This window comes from Buteo buteo, chromosome 19, assembly GCF_964188355.1.
Source record: "Buteo buteo chromosome 19, bButBut1.hap1.1, whole genome shotgun sequence".
In the NCBI taxonomy this organism is placed as follows: domain Eukaryota; kingdom Metazoa; phylum Chordata; class Aves; order Accipitriformes; family Accipitridae; genus Buteo; species Buteo buteo.
Genome location: NC_134189.1, coordinates 13,006,741 through 13,025,210, shown reverse-complemented (window position 1 = coordinate 13,025,210; position 18,470 = coordinate 13,006,741). Strand labels below are relative to the sequence as shown.

Here is an 18,470-nt window from a genome sequence, read left to right as displayed (position 1 = left end):
AAGCCTCTGAAAGCTGAGGCCTAAGTTACAATAAAACTCAGAGAGAGGACTGTGCAGTACACAGCTCTTCATGGACTTCCAGGTCTGTGAAGATCACAGCCAGACATAACTAGGAATTTAAAACTCCCTGACACTGACTTACAGCAAGGGAGTGAAAACAAGAGTTTAAATTTTGCATTAAGACCTCAACTCTTGAAAACCAGATTATGCCCTGAAGGGTTTGCCCAGAGGACCTGGCCCATTTTAAAAAATATACAACACAGCTGTGATACACAAGACAATTCAACTGCCTGAAGAACTTCAATGCTGCACCAAGAAAAAAATGTATCTTTAAATAAGGAATAATATCTAAAAGTTTTTCTGCTGTGTGACAGGTGCATACGATAGTTTACACACACAAAGTCACAAAGCCTATATGTCAAATAAGTTATAATTCAATACTAACGTTTTCCTCAAACATGTGCCAACACACACATCTACTAAAGCAAACAAATCAACTGACTTGTAAGGCTAAGACAGACACAAAAAGAAACCAACACTGTTTGAAAAGCTCAGTAAGAACAACAGCTGTCACATCTTCTTTGTCTTCTAGCCGATTACCATATGCTTCAACATCTTTGTTGCTCATCCTAAGCAAACACGAGATGAATACCTAATTCTCCCAGGGAAAAAAAAAAAAAAAGAAAAAAAAAGAAAAAAACGAGCAAATCAAACTTTTTTAAAAGTTTATTGAACTGTCACTTGGGAATACCCAAATTGTGGTTACACTAGTGTCGAATATTTACATTATCTACTGTTGATAACTCCAGTGTTTATAGATGCATACACATAAACACACACAGATTGCTCTGCAGGCAAAGCAAGGTTCCCATACTGTCCAAGTGGAGCAGTTGTTCTTTTTATCGCCTCCGTAAAAAAAGACTGTAGGAGCAACAGCAGCAGACTTCCCTGTCCTGACAAGCAACAAGTGTACAGAAGGCTACAAACAAGACCCACTTACAGTGCTCTTGACCCACTTAAGAGTGCTTCGCTGGCCTAAAGCCTCCTCCAGCCGAGCACCTCCAAGTCCTCCTCCGTGCCCCTGAGCAGACACCCTGACCACAAACCCCGCTCGCTTCTGCCCCCGGCCAACCGCCCGCAGGCCCCGCTCGCCGCCGCGCCGACAAAACCCGGCCCCGGCCCAGGGCAGCGCTCACCGCCGGCCTTCCCCCAACGCCCCGGGGGGCGGGAGTGGGGGGGGGGGGGGGGGCAGCCGCGGCCCCGACCGCCGCCCCGCCGCCGTCCCCAGGAAGCGGCGGCGGGAGGGAAGGCGGCGGCCCCCCTGCCGCGGGGGCTCCCCCTCGGCCGCCCCGCCGAGCGAGCGGACGCCCGGCCCCGCGGGCGGCGGCCAGGCCCCACAGCCCCTGCGGCGAGGAGCGGGACGCGCGGGCCCCCCGGCCACTCACCTGGCAACGGCCGGCGCTCGCGAGGTGCTGCCCGCCGCCCCGCGCCGCGCCGCCCCCCTCCTGCGGCAACCGCTGCCGCCGCCGCCGCCTCCCCGGCCCGGTCGCCTCCTCCTTGCCCTAGAGCGTCATCATCGCACGAGGCCGCCGCCGCCAATGCGGGACAGCCCGCCGCGCCTGCGCACGACGCGCCGGAAGGAAGGGCGGGGAGCGGGCCCGGCTGCATCTCGGGGAATGCAGTCGGGAAGGGGCCGCCTTCTCGGCGGGACGCGCAGGCGCACGAAGCGCCCGCCCGTCCGCCCCGGGCCGCGCAGGGTGGGGAAAGGAGGGGTGCGGCCGCGCCCGCCGGCGGGAGCCGGCTCTGATTGGCCGGGGGAAGCGAGTGACGTTTGCGCGGGCTTTTGTTCTCCGCTGGCGCGGGCCAGCGCCTGCGTGGGGCGGTTGGTGGCCGTTGGTGGCCGGGGAGGGGCGCGGGCCCCTCAGGGACGGCCGGGCCCGTCCGCCCTGCCTCTCGGGGTGGCGGGGGGCTCTCCCGTGACACCGCTTCCTCTGGGCCCTGAGCGGGCGGCAGAGCGTGACCCTCTCCTCCGGAAAGCGGTGTCACGGCAAACCCCGGGCCACGCAGCCCTTCCCGCAGGCGTGACGGAAAGGGGGCCCGAGAGGGGCCGCCCGTGGTGGCAGCTCAGAGCCGTCCAGGCTGAGAGAGACACTGTGAAACTCACTGGGGTGGGGAGATGTGAAGCGTCCCCGGGGGCCACGGCAGCTGCCACAGGTCACGGTGGCGGCGGAAAAGGCCTCGCTGGGCCGGGGTGTAATGCTTGGGGCTGAACTGCGTACTCCGGGACGTGGGACGGGGTGGGGAGGCCACAGCCAGCGCGGCACCAGAAAGATGAAGTACCAGACGGTATTACCAGGCCTGGTGCTGCTGGAGGCATGTGGGAAACCTGGCTCCTGTGACAGGGCCTGAACACTTCTGTCTAATGTAGGGGCACAGAGAGGGAACACCGGAGAGAACAAGAAGTTCCTCTGTTAAGTAATGGGAAGTGTAGTCCAAGCAGCAGGAAAACCTATGTGACATGGAGATCTCGGCTTCTGAAGTGGTGTCCTTGGGGAAAATGGTGGAAAGCCTACACGTTCATGTTGTACAGTGAGACTAGTCAAAACACTACGGCAACGCTATCTTGCTAGAGGACAACCTTGAATTGCCAAGGAGAACAATTGGCTGATGTCTATCAGTAATTTGTGTGGCTCTATGCGCTTCAGTGCTTTGCTGAGCCACACTCCAATACACTTGTATCCACAGCCAGAAATTTTAGCTCAAACACTTGACTGTAAACAAGATAGTTAATGGGAACAAAATTATCCCTATAAGTTAGGGTTTGAAACATTTTGGCCCCTAATACCCACCAACATTAAAAACATACCACCCATTCCTTAAAACCCTATTTATAAAACTATGATTCCCTATTGTCTCCTTTAAAATTTGTCCCATCTCACACATTTGCTAAAATCTTTATTATTTTGAAGAGAGCAAGGTAGTTACTGAACATCACAGTTGCACTATTACATGTATTTACAGTTTCTCTCATCAATCAAAATGTATTTTGACAGCCGTTGGGCAGCAGCGCAGAGTAGCAGCTGCAGAGCCTGCTCCGGCTCCACCCTGTGCCTGCCGGATGAAGTATTTCCTGCTCTCTCTATTTCATCTGTAAAATGGCGCTACTGATTTTAAAATATTTTCAGCTCCATTGACGAAAAATATATATAAAAACTGCATGTCATTTTCATCTGTCATTTCCTGTCACCGTAACTTAATATGTACTCAGGCAATTAAGAGGGAAATTGAGATAGGAATACTGTTTCATTAAATATTAAATAAAAGGAATTAGGGTGGTTTATTCTGGTTCAAGAGCCTGGAAATCAAAAAGGAAAGCTGTGCTCTGACATACGGGGCAAAGTATTCATTCAGAAAGACACATTTTAGAAAACTGAGTAATGTACTTCCTGGGCATTTACAGATAATTCCTAGAAATTTTAGCATTAATATAAAATGTCCATTGCCTTAATTCCATCTCTGAATGTTTTTGTCCTAAATATATAGCCCTGTGCTTTGTGAAAATTGGCAGGTCATTAACTCCATTGTTATTCCCCAGCAAGAGAGAATTAATTTGCCTGTGGTAAATGAAACTGAGACTGGCCAGAATCATCACAGTGAATTGCAGAGGGCTGCCACTCTAAAAGCCTGGTCTAGATGTTTTCTCAGCCCAAGAAAGGTAATGGCTTAGCACTTGTGCAGCTCCTTGGAGCGGTGAATGAGGCAGGGCTACAATTAGCTCCAGCACAGTGACTGTGACAGTCATTAAGTGACGCTGGGTCCCACATCTTTTTTTTTTTTTTTTTCCCCCGTGAAAGCCAGGATTGTAATGTGTCCTTGCATCCCTGCCTCATCCTGCCCATCCCACATGATCACGACGCTCTTGCAGTCATACAAAGGATTGACACAGCTATATGGCACTCTAGAAAGACAAATTATGATTCAGAATAAAACTGCCCAAGGGTAAGGAAGAGCCTGGACCTTTTTTGGTTTTGTTTTTGTTTTTTCAGGATATGCCTTATTGCCGCAAGCCTTTAAACTGCTTCATCTCTACTGGCAAACATACTTGAGCTGCTCCCTTCTGAATTCCCCAGGATGGCTGCCACCATGTGACAGCACCATGGGGCAGCTTTAATGGGAAAGGGCCTGGGGGAGGTATTATAATCTCCCTGCCTCCCAGTAAAGCGCTGCCTGCTCATTCTCTTTGTATTTCCTTCCTTATCAGAGTCTTCTTCCCCCTCCCGAATCACCAAGAGGCCTGACCCTCACGGCACGCTCTGTCACACTGCTGAAGGCTGTTGCTTCCTGCAGCCACCACGTTCCAAACAGCCGGAGCTGTTGCCAATACCAAAGCTGTTGCTTTGGACGGGCGGTGTGGAGAGGTAACTGTGACACTTGGGGCAGGCGCCCAACTTGAGTGTCACAGGGCAATATTTAGTACTCCATTTTATGGCTGCTGCATTTTATCCCAGCTCACAGGGAGGACTCCCAACCCTACTGTTTGTTCCCCCTTTCTCTCTTTGAGGAAATGCTATGAGTAGATCATGCCTTTTTGAATCCTAATGCAAAAAAAAAAAAAAAAATAATTCAACTGTCATTTAAACAGAGATAAGAAAGAAGAGGGTATAGTAACAGCTTCAGGCCCCGCAGGAAAGACTGGCAACTGGTTGAAGGGTGAGCATGCTGTAATTATTGTATTATACTGGGAGTTTTATTATTGTTATTTGAGGATTTACAACGGCTGATCGTGATTCTTTTAGTCCTTTCTGGTATGTGACCTGTTGGCCGTGGAAATCTGTTTTGCTTATCTTTGAAGCTGGTTATATTTAGACTTCAGAGCTGGTATGCTCATGACATGGCCTAGTCCCAAAGCCACCAGCTATCTACACTGGAGCTGGAGCTGGAGCCAGGACACGCTACCTGCTCAATGGTCTCTGCATCCATAAGCCTTTGCACATGGGGTATTGGTGCCTGCAGTGTCCTGGAGGAGTCAGGACATGACCAGGATACACACCTGGATCAAGAAGATGGGACGCATCTCTGGGTCCCAGGTATTAGACATAGCCAGAGTCTACCTTTGAGGAGAAAGGGGTCCGATACTATGTTCATATCTACTCACTGTCTGTCATACGACAGTTCCTTCAGAGCCTGCCATTCAGTGAACTTGATTTCACAGCATATCTTCTAGAAACTGTTTAACCTGAAAGGTAAACAAAAGCTAAATGAAAGTGAATGACCATATAAGCAGTAGGTTCTGAAATACCTTGTGACAGACACTTGAGAAATGCCCTTTAGTCGCTGGAAGGTATTTCCCAAGGTGTCCTTGGGATGTTCTGCATCTGTGTCAGCTAATGAAAATACTGTCTATATTTCTGTAGCCACAAGTGATTAGGAATTGCTCCCACAGCCTAATTTAAACCTACTAGGCTTCTGCCTGGACATGGTCAAGTGAGCAGAGCAAGACCCTTGCATGTTTGATTTTTATATGACTGAACAAGATCTGCTTAATTTGTGCTTTGTCAGGGCTACAAAACTTGGATCCATATAGAAAGTGTAAAAGCTACTCTCACGGTGGCTGGGTTCAACTTCGCTGTTTCCTGAATTGCAAAAGGCAGCTGTCTCTCTGTTACATTGAGCTCTGGGTAGGCACAGACTTTTTGGGGACAAAGAATGGGAACCTCCAAATGATGCAAATGGCCTAGAGTCCAGCAGTGTTAAAAGGTTCATTTAAATTTTCTCACAACTCTGCCACTATCTCTTTACCATAATTAATATAAAATGAAAGTTTCTGTTTGTTCTGGGATCAGCTATTGCTTAGCTTACCTTGCAGCAGAACATACTAAAGGCCTCATTCATTCACATTATAACTTATGTATTACTAGCCGGTTGGAAAATGATGACAGATTTGCATCCTGTTCTGCTCCGTTTAGGAGCTGATGTTCACTGACTTGCAATAACCGTGTATTTGCATAGTGCGTTTAACTCCAAAATATTTTAGTTTTACATGACTTACGGGTGGTCATTTCTATCAGCCTTGAAGTGCAGTGACTTCAGGGTTGGAATGTGGCAGCTGGTTACCAGCACATGCTATATAATAGCGTTTTGTGTGAATATCTTATCCATACGAACTGCAAACAGAATTTGAGCAGGCAGGTATTTGATTCAGAAACCAGGCTAAGTTCCCTAAGCCTTACTCTTGCTACAAGATATTCAATACCCATAACTAAACAAGCCCCGAGTTCACCTCTCTTGTAGAACAGTCTTCCCTCCAGTGTTGTGCCAGAGTAGGGCTTCACCGCAGCAGACTCTCCGAGGCTCCTGCTGAGCCCTCCAGCAACCACCTCCGAACATCTGACCCTCTGAGGTGCCGCTGAGCCTCTTTGTCCCAAACTGAGCGTGTCCCTGCACAATGGGGATACAGCTGTCTGCCTGCCAGAGTTAATGAGCGTAGAGGGTAGGCCTTCAATTATGGGTTTTTTTCAGCCATATTTCTCAAAGAGCTTTACAGAAAAAGGAGGTATTCTGCTCCTTATTTTATACAGGAGGAGGCTGGAGGCTAAAAAGCAAAGAAATCAAGTAACTTGTTGAAGATTATAAAGCAGATAATCAGCAGAGCTCAGGATCAAGCTTAGCTCCCCACCCCCACATCCCTCTACCACTTTGTGCATCTAACAAGGCACAACTCAAAAGTCCACCACTTTTTAACTTCCATGGTAAAGCAGCAGTTCTGCTACAGCTTTCTGACTTTCTTTGGCTTTGCATCAAACCAAACTGGCTGTGCTCTTATTTTATACTTACTACCACCCTAAGGAGGTCCTTTTATGTGTGGGCTCCATAGAAATTAAGTTTTAAGCTAGAGTTTAGCAGGATCAAATTTTTGGATACAAAACTCCCAGAAAGTCAAGAAGACTGAAACCTAGGTCTTGCAAAAAAAAAAAAAAAAGGGGGGGGGGGGGGATGGGGGGGCATGTAGAAATCCAATGGTTACCTCTCTCCTATCGCTAGATGGTTCCAGTCCAATAGGAACTGCTGGCTCCAACCAGGCTGCCAGAGGTCCGGAGTGCTGGGACAAAAGGCTAAAAATCATCTTGTTTCCATCCAGACACCATTTTAGGTGGAAAAAGAAGGAGGTATCCAAGGATGCCCAGATGAATAGTAGCCCTAACAATGCCAACTTTTCCGCTCCCAAAGTTGTTTACACCCACAAAATTAAGCGTGGTGCCAAGCTGCAAGGAGAGTTGCGACTCCCTTAAATGTGTGGTCTTTATTGGAAAGGCCAGATGAAATCATTTTGAATTATTAGACACATTAACAATGCCTGAGGGTGTCATATACAAATAGCTGACACCTTTAAGTACTGACGCAATAAGGATGGACAAGAACATGAGGTGAGCGTGGTGGGAGGAAAGGTCTTTTTTAGATGTATCCAAGGTAGAGTAAGTTTTATTACTGGGCTAGAAACATATAGCATCCCAGGAGTGAATAGCTCACACATTTGATCCGATCTTGGGCTCAGTCCAGCTCCCACTGAAGTTTAATGGGAGTTGGATCAGGCCATTGCACTCACATTTTTTCCATGCATGGAAAACTATTTCCGTTACTTTGAATTACAATACCACTGGCTTTGGATTTTATATAATAAAATAAATCTAGGCCACTGTTTATATTCCAAGAAACTGCATTCTGGGATGCCAGCAAATATATTGCCTGTTGGATTAAAAAAAATAAAGTAAAAACTGGACACATTGGTTTAAAAAAACAACAGGTCCTAATTATTAAACATAATTTTTCTTCCTTGTGCTTTTCTGGAGTCCTCAAATATTTGAAGTATGAAAGGTACACATAAATTCTTCTCTGGTGGTTGAAATGGTGGAATCTGTAAAACTGCAATGCTTTATAAGAAACAGAGGTTTAATATAAAAATAATAATCTTCATGACTGGCTCTTTGCTTATTGGCATATTTTGCGCATTTTAAAATTTACAGAAAAAAAAAAACCAACACCCTTGGAATGTCAGTAACAAAGGGGATGTATATTAGCAAACCTTTATATTTTGGGGACTGGCTTCTCTTGATTGTTCTGACTGCAAATGAACTCTGCAGATGCCGAGAGGCACAGGAAATGTCTTGTGCTAGAAACAGCATTTGTTCCCTGCTTTATGAATTGGATTCTACTAAAATCCCAACGTGGTAAGACTGATTAGCAGACTTTGGTAATGCCTTCTGCCCTAGTACAGTTTTATTATACTCTTTTATTACCAAGGAAAAACACAGAAAAGACTTCCATCGGCGAACATACGCCCACATTCTGGGAACAAATGTATCTGTGGTTAGCTTATGCCAGGGAAGAGCGTGGCCCCTGGACTCTGAAATACAGAGCAGCAAAATAAAAGGCACCCCACCAAAAGAATAGAACAAAACCACACATATACACAAGCAACAGAGGGAAAGAAATGTCATTGAGGGGTGTTTAATGTTAAAGAGAAACTATACATCTGTGATGGTGGTGAGGAGGATTTAATAGAGCTGAACGAGGTGACCACCTGCACCCACTTCAAAGAAGAAAACCAGCAGCGGTATGAGGAGTGCTTATGCAGTCATGTGCATGTGTGTGCGTGCAATGCTTCTTTCTACTGACAACATATGAAGTGTATTGCCTTTGTAAACATCCCTGGGCACCGGCAGCTTCTCCTCTATATTGACAAATTAAGTTTCAGCATGGGATTAAAAGGAAAAAAAAAAAAAAAATCTCCCTCATGCACATAGCCATGTAGCCCGAGCAGGACAGATTTCCCCTTTGCCCAGGCAGTACAGACGAGCTAGGTGCTGGCTTCACAGGGACTCCCAGGCTGTGCGCTGGTCAGCCACAGGTCACACCTTCCTTCCTCACAACAGCAGGCTGTAAACTTTCCTCCACCACATTGTGGTCTGTGCAGCGTCCAGGAATGGTTTACAGGACTCTAGATTTTAAGCTGTATTCTTGTAGAGGAGCCTTGACTAACCTTCCTTCTAATGTGACAAAGCCCTTTAGAGGGACCAAGAATTGGTTCCAAATTCCCCAGTGGGTTTAGTGGGGTGGCAGTGAAATTCAGATAACTAGGACTCAGCCACGCCTGGCTGTAATTTCAGATGTGCAATAACTACGCAAAATGCTGAGATTTACCGATGAGGGAGCAGAAGGAACCCACTCTTCTCCTTCACGCTGGCTTTGTTTCTGTAATGAAATAGCGTGTGCTTGTGTGCAGGGGGGAGTTCACTTTGTCAGTACTTCCTCAGCCTCTTCACCCTGACTGAGACATCCACGGGCAGATGCACCCAAACACAAAGTCCCCAGCAGAACTGAAGGGATGGCAAACCAGCTAGCCTGATGGGGGAAATTTCAAAACCAAAATGTCTCTTAAATAAGCTTCTTTAATTATTATCATCATCTGTTTATTTATACAAATATAAAATATATTTATATAGATTTATATAATATAGATTTGTTGCTTTGGTGGCTCCTTTCATTTACAGACATACTGGTCGACGATCTCTGTGCACTTTTTACACTTGACATAACAGCACCAATGGAACTTGCAGTGGCAACGCTCCACCTGGACACTCTTGAACTGGTCATAACCCCGTCCGCAGCACATCAGCTCACACCCATCCATGCCCTCTGAGGTCTTGTTGCACAGTCGGCCCTGGGTACCCAGAGAACCAGTGGTCTCATTGCGCAGGCAATAGTCCGGGCTGGGGTCGACGTAGACCAGATCCTCCTGCGTCGGCATGTTGAAACGGTTGTTCACCAGCTCCAGCTTGCCCTTGCGACTGATCCTCATGGCAGCGGCGCTGTCGTACTTCTCCTTCAGCAGGTCGCCCACCTTGCGGAAGTCAGCCAGCTGCAGCCAGCAGGTCTTGAGGCTGCAGGAGCCCGACACACCGTGGCACTTGCAGGCCACATCCGCCAGCTTGTACACGGCCTGCGGGAAAAGAAATGCAATCAGTCAGAGCTGTGTCTATTCCTGCTGCACTGGCAGCTGGCTTAATTACAATGAATTCATCACATTTTCATAACTGCTTTGATTATCCCCCGGTTTCTGTTGTTTCGCCCTTCAGAAGAGACAAAAGTCTCCTCTTGTTGCAACTGCTGCATTCCTGTTGCCTAAATATTTCTATTTCTGGTCATGGTGCCTCCAAACATGACTTCCCTACCCCACCTTCTTTTCCCCTGGCAGATTTCTGACTTGGACAGCAGGGTCAAGAGCAGGAAAAAAGAAGAGAGAGAGCCCTCACCGCGTGGACTCTGGAAATTCCCCCAGTCTCACGGACCACCATGCTGTTGCACGTTTTTCCCTTCAGAGCTGCAAAAAGGGAACACCTGGGAACCTGCCCATTTCCTATCACCTGCACCAGGAACCGACACTCGCATTGCAGGGATACATCCCCGTCCTTTGGAAATGAACCCACGGACCCACTCCCTTTCCCTCCACCTCCGCTGAGAGGAGCTCGTTGAGGGGCAGTGTCCAGAGGAGTCATTGCTTTCCAGAGAGGAGCAAGCAGGGGTGGCCGTGGTGATGAGGGAGACGAACACCTCCACCCTGGCACGGAGCAGCTCACGGAAGGGTGAGGAACGGTTTGTTACCGGGCGCCCTCGGTGCAGAGTCGCAGGCCCTAACTGCAAACCTGCGCCATCTTGTGTCCAGACGTTTCCCTTCACTGACACGACTGGCGTCACCCAGAAGGGCCTACGTTTTACACAGCAAACCCAAGCTTTTGGTCCTGTCTTTTCCGAGATACTTTCAGCTACGTTTTCAGGAGTCTGCAGGGGCTATAGATGCATCATACCCCCGAAAATTCGGCATCAAAATTAACAAATAGTCTTGAAAATTCAGGCCTGTGAACGTTAAACCCTGAGCAGAGCAAGTACACGATGTAAAGGATAACGGTGGCTACTCTCATCCTCCCACACTAGCTGGGAGGAGAGAGAAGTATTGAAAAATATTCTGGAACAACAAAGCTCAAAATAAACTGAAAATGCAGGTTGGGTTTGTTCTTTCCCTGAATTTCACAGACAGGTACAAAACCGCGTGCTACATGAGATCCCGTCAGCACTCAGAGGCACTGACAAGAGTTTGCAAAGCGAAGAGCTAGCATCCCCACACGATCAGAGCTGCTCCGTGACACAGCAGCTTCCCCTCCCCAGCCCTTGCTCTTCACGCTCTCACCATCAGGCTCACATCTGCTCTCCCATGACCATCCCACGTCCTGCACGTTCGCAGAGCAGTGCCCCTGCCAGATCCCATGTGCCAAGCAGGGCTGTTTGGCATTAGCTGCAGAATTACCACCAGCAGTATCTGGTGGGGGAGGTCAAGGAACATGAGAAAAAACTAGGATGTTCTGAAGGAGATGGCAATATGTCTTCTAGCCAGGTTTTCTGCTGAAGAAAGCAGCCAAACGCTGAGGTTTCTTTTCTGCCTCACTCACCAACACAGAAGAAAGCTCTCCAGCTCTCTGCATTCGCTTGCCAAGGAGTAAGTGATTAAGGCAATTGAGCATACTGCAAGCAAAACCTTATGCCTACGACCACGTTCTGGACCAGCAGCAACAGGTCAGAGTTCTACAACAACTGGATGCCCCTGGTCTAACTAACATCTAGTGCTTTTGACAGCTAGCGAAGATACAATTTGGCTTAATGGCTAAATCACATGGAGGCCGATGCAGCTCCCAAGAAAGTCAATGGAGTGAGTCCTTAAAACAGAGAAGCTTTAGTTCTGCTCCTCGGAGCTCAATTTACTGAGGCAATCCCTCACGGCGCAATGTAACAGCTACAGGCTGAGAGTTAAGCACTTGTCTTGGATCGAACTACAACTGCGGAGGACCAACCACACCGTTACTTAAGGATTCCTGCTGTACTAGAACCAGACAGAGCTACAGCTGAATTTCCCAAGCCCCAGACACTTACTATATCCTCACTGCATTGCCAGCCTGCTTGTTATAAGCTTGTGTTAGCACTTTCTGGTTATGGTTCTGTCAAATCCCAGGCCACTCGTGCCTCTCTTGCCCTTGCATGTGTTTTTATAAAGTATTATGATTCTTCCTAATCCTGGGCTTTGTTCCTTTAGAAAAACACTGCAACTCGATCCCTCTCAGCTAATGTCATGGGACAGAGTTCACTCCGGCTTGGCTTTAAGCAACTGATGCTCAAAACATCTGGCCCATGTGGGTACTAGCTGTGCTGGGGAATGCAAAGGCTACCAGTTATCGCAGGTAAGCATGGTGCCACTCAGCCCCCCGCAGCTCCCACTATCAATGTCCTGTGGAGGTAACCACAGCTTCAGCTGCTAAATGGCTCTCCCACTCTCCCCCCTTGCTGCCCAGATGGGGAGAAAGCAGAGGAAATTGGAGAATTCCTCTCTAGCCAGGCTCGGGTCAAGGTAAAGAATAACAGACCCCACATGCAGTTCTGAGGGCAGGGTCTGATCGATAGCCATGCCATTTAAACAGGTTCAAAGCACCTCTAATGGAAAGGCTTAAAGCCCCTTCCCATAAGCCCAAGTTCTCTTCCAATTCTTTTCTTGCAAGAATGGGAATGGGAAGAGAATTAATGGAGAATTCCTATGTGGTCAATTAGCCAGACCCCCTTCCAGGCTCTTCTGGCAGTGGCTCGAGTGACTGATGACTGAGGCCTGCCATATGCCGACTGGGTAAACAGCACGGAAGGACTGACCGCCACAGTCTGCCAGACAGGGTGACAGATAAGGAACGGGGAGAAATAAGAGAGGGTAATGGAGACCAATTGGAATAAAAAGACAGATGGAAGGGAAGGACATATTGAGATAACAGCCAAAGACAAACAAACAAGGGCAATAAAGCCAGGAGGCACCACCACAAGGACTCCGATGTGGAGTGAAGGGGTGATGGGGTCAGGACTGCCTGAAAGATAAAAGACCTCTGGTCCCCTCCCATCCCTCGCAGCTCCTTCTGAGAACTGCAGAAAGCAGGGACAACCTTCTCTCCTGCCACCAGAGCTCCTCAGGGTTCAAGGAGAACTTTCTCACCTACAGGAAACTGAGTGAGGGGACATGCCAAAAGTCAGCCTAGAAATCAGAAGACATCAACTGAAACACTGGCTGGGAAAGTGGGGCAAGGCTGTATGTGGGATGGCACCTGGTGGTCACTCAGCAATGCCCACTGCCATGTCTCCAGTACTCCTTTCTTTCAGCACGAACTTTCGGGAGTATGGAGTTACATGTGCACCTTCCTACTTCCAAAACCAGAATCTCAGAAGTGAAAACTTAACATTTAGGAATGTAGGACTAGACGGGACCTCGTCAGTTATTAAGTATGATCTCTTGCTATTGTAGGCACCGCTTCAAATAGTATTTTCCTTAAATGTATAGAGTGCCCTTTTAAAAGCAATTAGGTTTTCAGCCACCATTATTCTGATCACTATTCCAATGATAAAGTATCTTTTTCTAATTTCCAGCCTAAATGTATTCACTTTATGCCCATTTGCTATTGTGCCAAATTGGCCTTTTGCTTAAAAAGTACTTTTCCTCCCCTATTATTTCTCCCACTAACACAGACATCAGTCATATCCTCTCTCAACTTTCACTTTGCTAGGCTAAACATGGCAAGCTATTCTAGCCCGCTTTCTTAAGAAAAGATTCCTATCCCTTGGGTCAACCATAACAAGCCTTTTCTAGTCTGAGGTCATTTTGCTTGGGAATATGAGAACATACAATATTTTGGGGCCTCACGAGAGCTTAATACAATGGCATTAGTATTCCCTCATGTTTTATGAAAAGACTTTCCCTAGCACATTATAGGATATTTACCACCTTCTGAGCCATATTACATCTGCAGTCATCTGCAGCCGACTGCTGCACCCAATTCTTTTCTACTCGTGTCCTAATGACTAAAATGTTTTTCATATAAGACCTCAAATGATGGTCTTAATGTAGTTTTATTGGATGTCATTAGCTGCTGTACAAAATTCCGATTCTCCTCTGTATTCATAATATCTGCCACCTTTGCATCACCAGCAAATTTCATCAGCCCATTCCTAATTCTTTTGTTGAGGCTGAGAAACAAAAATAGTGAGTGTTGGTCTTGAGGCAAGTCCTTGAAGTACTCTGCTAATTAAGCTCTGTCAAGATCAAGATAAGTCCTTTCACACAACTTACTGACTTCTTTCCTTGAACCAGTTTCTTTTCCACCTCATAGCTGCTGCATTTTTCCTTACCTTTCTTAATTTAACCAAGTGTTTCCCATGTGGGAAATATATTAAATGTCTCACATTAAGTTCAGATAAATGAGACCTATCGGATCTATTTTGCTTTTTTAGGAAATCAGTGATGTTCTAAATGATTGTGTGATCAATTGAGAAATTATTCTCAAATTATTTCCCATTTTGCCTCTTCCTCTGCGATATCCTTTCCCCCAGGTCCTCCTGTAAACGGTGCCAAGGTCGCACTGCCTATGCTGCCAGATGCCAGCTCTTTCAGAGTGCCGGGAAAAAAAAGTGGGCACTCCTGGTGATTTGAAAGCTTTATGCTATCTGAGTTTTGCTTCCACCTTGGTTGTGATAATTTCCTTTTCAAGCCTTCCTTTCTCTTTTGCTCCCATGCTAATATATTTCTAAAAGCCAAGAGGAAAGGCTGCCCTGTACTGGCCAAATACCACCCTAACTAGACAACCCTGGAACCTGTAGCAATACCATCTCAGAGCCACCTCAGGTCTCATCTCAGTCCAGAGCCTTTCATATTCATCTCTGTTCCCAAACCCAGCATCTCCATTCCTCACTACTCCCAAATCCTTATCCACTCAATCCACCCCAAAGCCCCACTCTCATTTACTCCAGAGCCCTCCAATCTTCCAACCCTTTGCTGCCACTTGACTCCCATCTGAAACACTTGACCCAATCCCAAACTCCCCTCCGTCAGCAGCCCCCCTGCACCATCCCACGCATCTCGGGTCCGCTGGCCCCAAAGTTCAGTACTTGCTGCTCAGCTTCTCCTCCTCTACCTGCCTGAACAGGACAGCTGCCTCCTCATGCTTTCCTCACTCCCACAGGGTGCCAGCACCATGGGCCACTACCTGCTGGGATAGACCTTGCCTGCCCCTCGGGCACCCTGCCTGGCTTCCCCCAAAAAGCACAGTCCCGGAGGGATTTAAAAATCTACACTACAAGCACTTATTCCTCCAGGCAGCAGTGTGGAGGACAGAAAAAGACATCTCCATCGTGAAGCAGACATACGGTACCCCTCTGTAGCAGGGGGAGCAATGCCCCCCATTCCAACTCTAAGCCCCAGGTAAAGCACTTGCTTACTCTGGGGACCAGAACTACTCTGTCTTTAGACTCAGCCCCCATCCTCACTGACTAGCCGTCTCCTTTCTTCCAGTCTCCTCCAATTTGCAAAGTTTAAAAAACTTTTGCTGTTTATTTTACTACCCTTTGCAAGGTCTGACTCAGCGTGATTTTTTACTGTTCTCACTTCATCTTTACACTTCTTGACCTCTAAGACAGAGCTTTTCATTATTTATTTGCTATCAGTTCTTTTTTTCCATGCTTAGTAGGCTCCCGGTCTATTCCTAACAGCTTCTCTGTGGTAGTTATTCATTCAGTGAGGTCTGGATATTCTTCCTACAAGCTTTTTCCTCTTGCTTGGCATGCAGAATTGTAATGGCTTTAGCATCTTTGACTTGAAAAAGTTCCAGACCTCCTCCACATAGAGTTCCTCGGCTGAGCTTACTAACCGGCTCCCTTAGTTTATCAGGGTTTGTTCTTTGAAATCCACAAGCTTAATCACACACCAGTTTATACTTCCACTTAATTTAATCTAAAATGACTTGTGTTCATTTCATCTAAGGTTATTTTCTACAGCCATCTGTTCTACAGTCTACCAAACCCAAGCTTGAAATAACATAGTCTTTTGCTGGCCCCTTTGGAAAGCTTTTGTCCATGTCCTGTGTTAACTGGAGACACAGAAATTGCCTTGCGAGCTTGTCTATGGAGTCCAAAAAAGCACGGGCACTGTAGCATTCCAAGCACAATTTAAACAGCTTTCTGCACTGTAGTAAAGGAAGGACATAACTGTTTTTAGCTCTGTCCTTAAAGCAGGACAAAGCTTTCTTCCATGTAAAACTGTATCGCCACCTGAAATCACAGCTCAGTGAGATTCTTGCCCATATAACAAGAATAACAAGCCAGGGTAGTGTTGTACCCATGCTGTGGAGCAAGTATCTTCTGACCTGATCTGCTAATACAGATGTTACTACAGTTCAACTGGCGCCTCAAGCTATTGGCCATATTCTGTTTCTGGATCCCTCAAGGCAATAGGACTGGCTGTTAAAAAGTCTCATAACATATTCACTCACTATTTTAGGCAGGGTATTTATTTGTTGTAATCCAAGTTCATGACTCCAGACATAGAAGATGTTCAAAGCAAGTAATGCAGAAAAGAATGTCACTTTCAGGCTACACCACCACGGGGCAATGCCCCTCATTTCTAAGCAAATGCAGAACCTCTGCCATTCCAAGACAAAAAACCCAACCCCAAACCAAAATCCACTGAGTTCTACAGCTTTCACGTCCACAGTTTTCCACCTGCTGCAAATTTACCCCAATCTGATTTTGCAAAAGAGCCATGGAGTATTTGCAATGCTTCAACCTGACACATTGATTTCAGAATCAAAAAAATAACACAAATATTCTTTGGTGGCAAAATGAAGCCAAAATTATGTGCAGAAAAGACAGACATATATGGGAAAAGCAAAGATAATTCAGTAACAATTAGAAGTAAGAAAGGGCAGAAAATTGATAAGGAACTAAGAATATTAGTTAAGAATGTGCAAAAGAGCAAGACTAAGTACACCTAATAGGATTTTTTAATATGCATTAGAAATCAAATTAACCTTAGAAAAGCTCACTACTAGGGAAGAATGATAAAAATTTTAAACACCCTGTGGAAAAGGCACAAATGTTCAAGTAATATTCCTGTTCTACATTTGGAAAGAGGCAGGATTACACAGTTGTACCGCATATGAATGATGCTACACCTTCCAGGCTACTAATCACATCCAGAGGAATTGTGTAAAAAGCAAATGTGCATACACTGAATGCATACAAACAGGGCAACTTCACCTATGTTTACAGCATCAGTGAGACCAATACCAGAACCCATCATGTCATTTTGGTATCCAGTTTCTTAAACGACATGGGAAAATTGGAAAGGGTACACTAAAGTGATGTGAAAATGATTTGATGGCTGATGAGAACCTCTGAGAGAGTCTTCAGTGCTCAATCTAGTTTGTCAAGAAAGTGGTGAATAAATTACAGCAGATAAATACTTCTGTGCAGAGGAAATTCTGACTACTAAGAGGCTTTTGGATCTAGCTGTAAAAGTCAGAAAAAGAACTGATTGGAAGCTGATGCCAGATAAATTCAAATGATAATGAAGCAGAGTGTTGCAACAGGGTGATTAACGATGGTAGCATACTACAAAAAAAAGTGATGGATTCTCCATCCCTAGGGGTCTCCAGATCAAAACTGTGTATCTTCTTAGAAAATATCCGTCACCTAGATGCAAATTATTTATTGTGCCCAATATTGAGGTAACTGAGCAAGGCATAAGTTTCAGAGATAGCCAGGTAGCCCGATTTGATGTTTGCTTCTGGCCTTATATTCCCCAAAATCTAAATGATGGCAGTAGAAGAGAACTCCACATGCCAACCAATTCTTCTTTTCACCACCAGCCTCTCACTTTGGCAGCTCTGGGAAGCCAATTTCTGAGACGTAAGCCTTGAAAGCGGGCCATGGCAGCACCTAGTTTATTTGGAAAGGGCTTACATGTCTGCACACCTGTGCCATACAGTACCTCAAGAGACCCAAAAACTCACTGGCTTTAGCTGGCAAAGGAAGCCTACCATTAAAACTGGAATATAATATTGTCAATCTTGTCTGCAATATTCACAAAAACGCAGAAAATGTGACCATACAATGTTACTGGGGCATCATTGGACTATCCCTCATCAAACCTCCAAGTAATTTGGTATCTAGCAATCTCAAGCCTTCGGAATCTGCCTCCGAGAAAGAGGAAAGGTTCAGCATTTGTCTTACCCTGCGACCAGCCTCATTGTTCTGCAAGTTCATCAGCATGCGAGCCTGCTCCTCTGAACCTCTCACATAGTTCTTCTCCCTCTCCTTGGCATCCACAAACTCCTTGGCAAAACGATATCCATACTCCACGTTATCCCCGCAGCCACCCCACAGCCAGTCTCGGGGCAAGTCCTTGGGCCGGGCCGTCCGGCTGCAGCCACAGCTGGAGAGCTCTCCTTCGCGGCAAGCCCGGCTGATCGCGTTCACCACCCCGGCAGCGCTGACGGCGTAGGTAAAAGCAGTCTCTCGGCTCCCTGCGAGAGAGATGTGAGAAGCAAATTAACAACAGACAG

General features: G+C 46.6%; 2 protein-coding genes across 5 annotated transcripts in view; both read right to left on the bottom strand.

Annotated features, from left to right (window-relative positions):
- The window catches only part of ADIPOR2 (adiponectin receptor 2), a 45,487-nt gene extending 43,901 nt beyond the window's left edge, over positions 1-1,586 (bottom strand). The window contains exon 1 of one of the 3 annotated variants that reach the window (XM_075051132.1): positions 1,446-1,586. The gene's annotated coding sequence lies outside the window, so the exon portion shown is untranslated. The remainder of the gene's footprint in view (positions 1-1,445) is intronic. The other 2 variants (XM_075051139.1, XM_075051130.1) reach the window with 2 other exon arrangements.
- A 6,903-nt stretch (positions 1,587-8,489) lies between these two features.
- The window catches only part of WNT5B (Wnt family member 5B), a 77,701-nt gene continuing 67,720 nt past the window's right edge, over positions 8,490-18,470 (bottom strand). For both annotated transcript variants that reach the window (XM_075051127.1, XM_075051126.1), the window contains exons 4-5: positions 18,139-18,431; positions 8,490-9,997 (exon numbers count right to left, since the gene is read on the bottom strand). In XM_075051127.1, the coding sequence (XP_074907228.1) occupies positions 9,539-9,997; positions 18,139-18,431 (752 nt within the window). In that variant the 3' untranslated portion in view covers positions 8,490-9,538. The remainder of the gene's footprint in view (positions 9,998-18,138; positions 18,432-18,470) is intronic.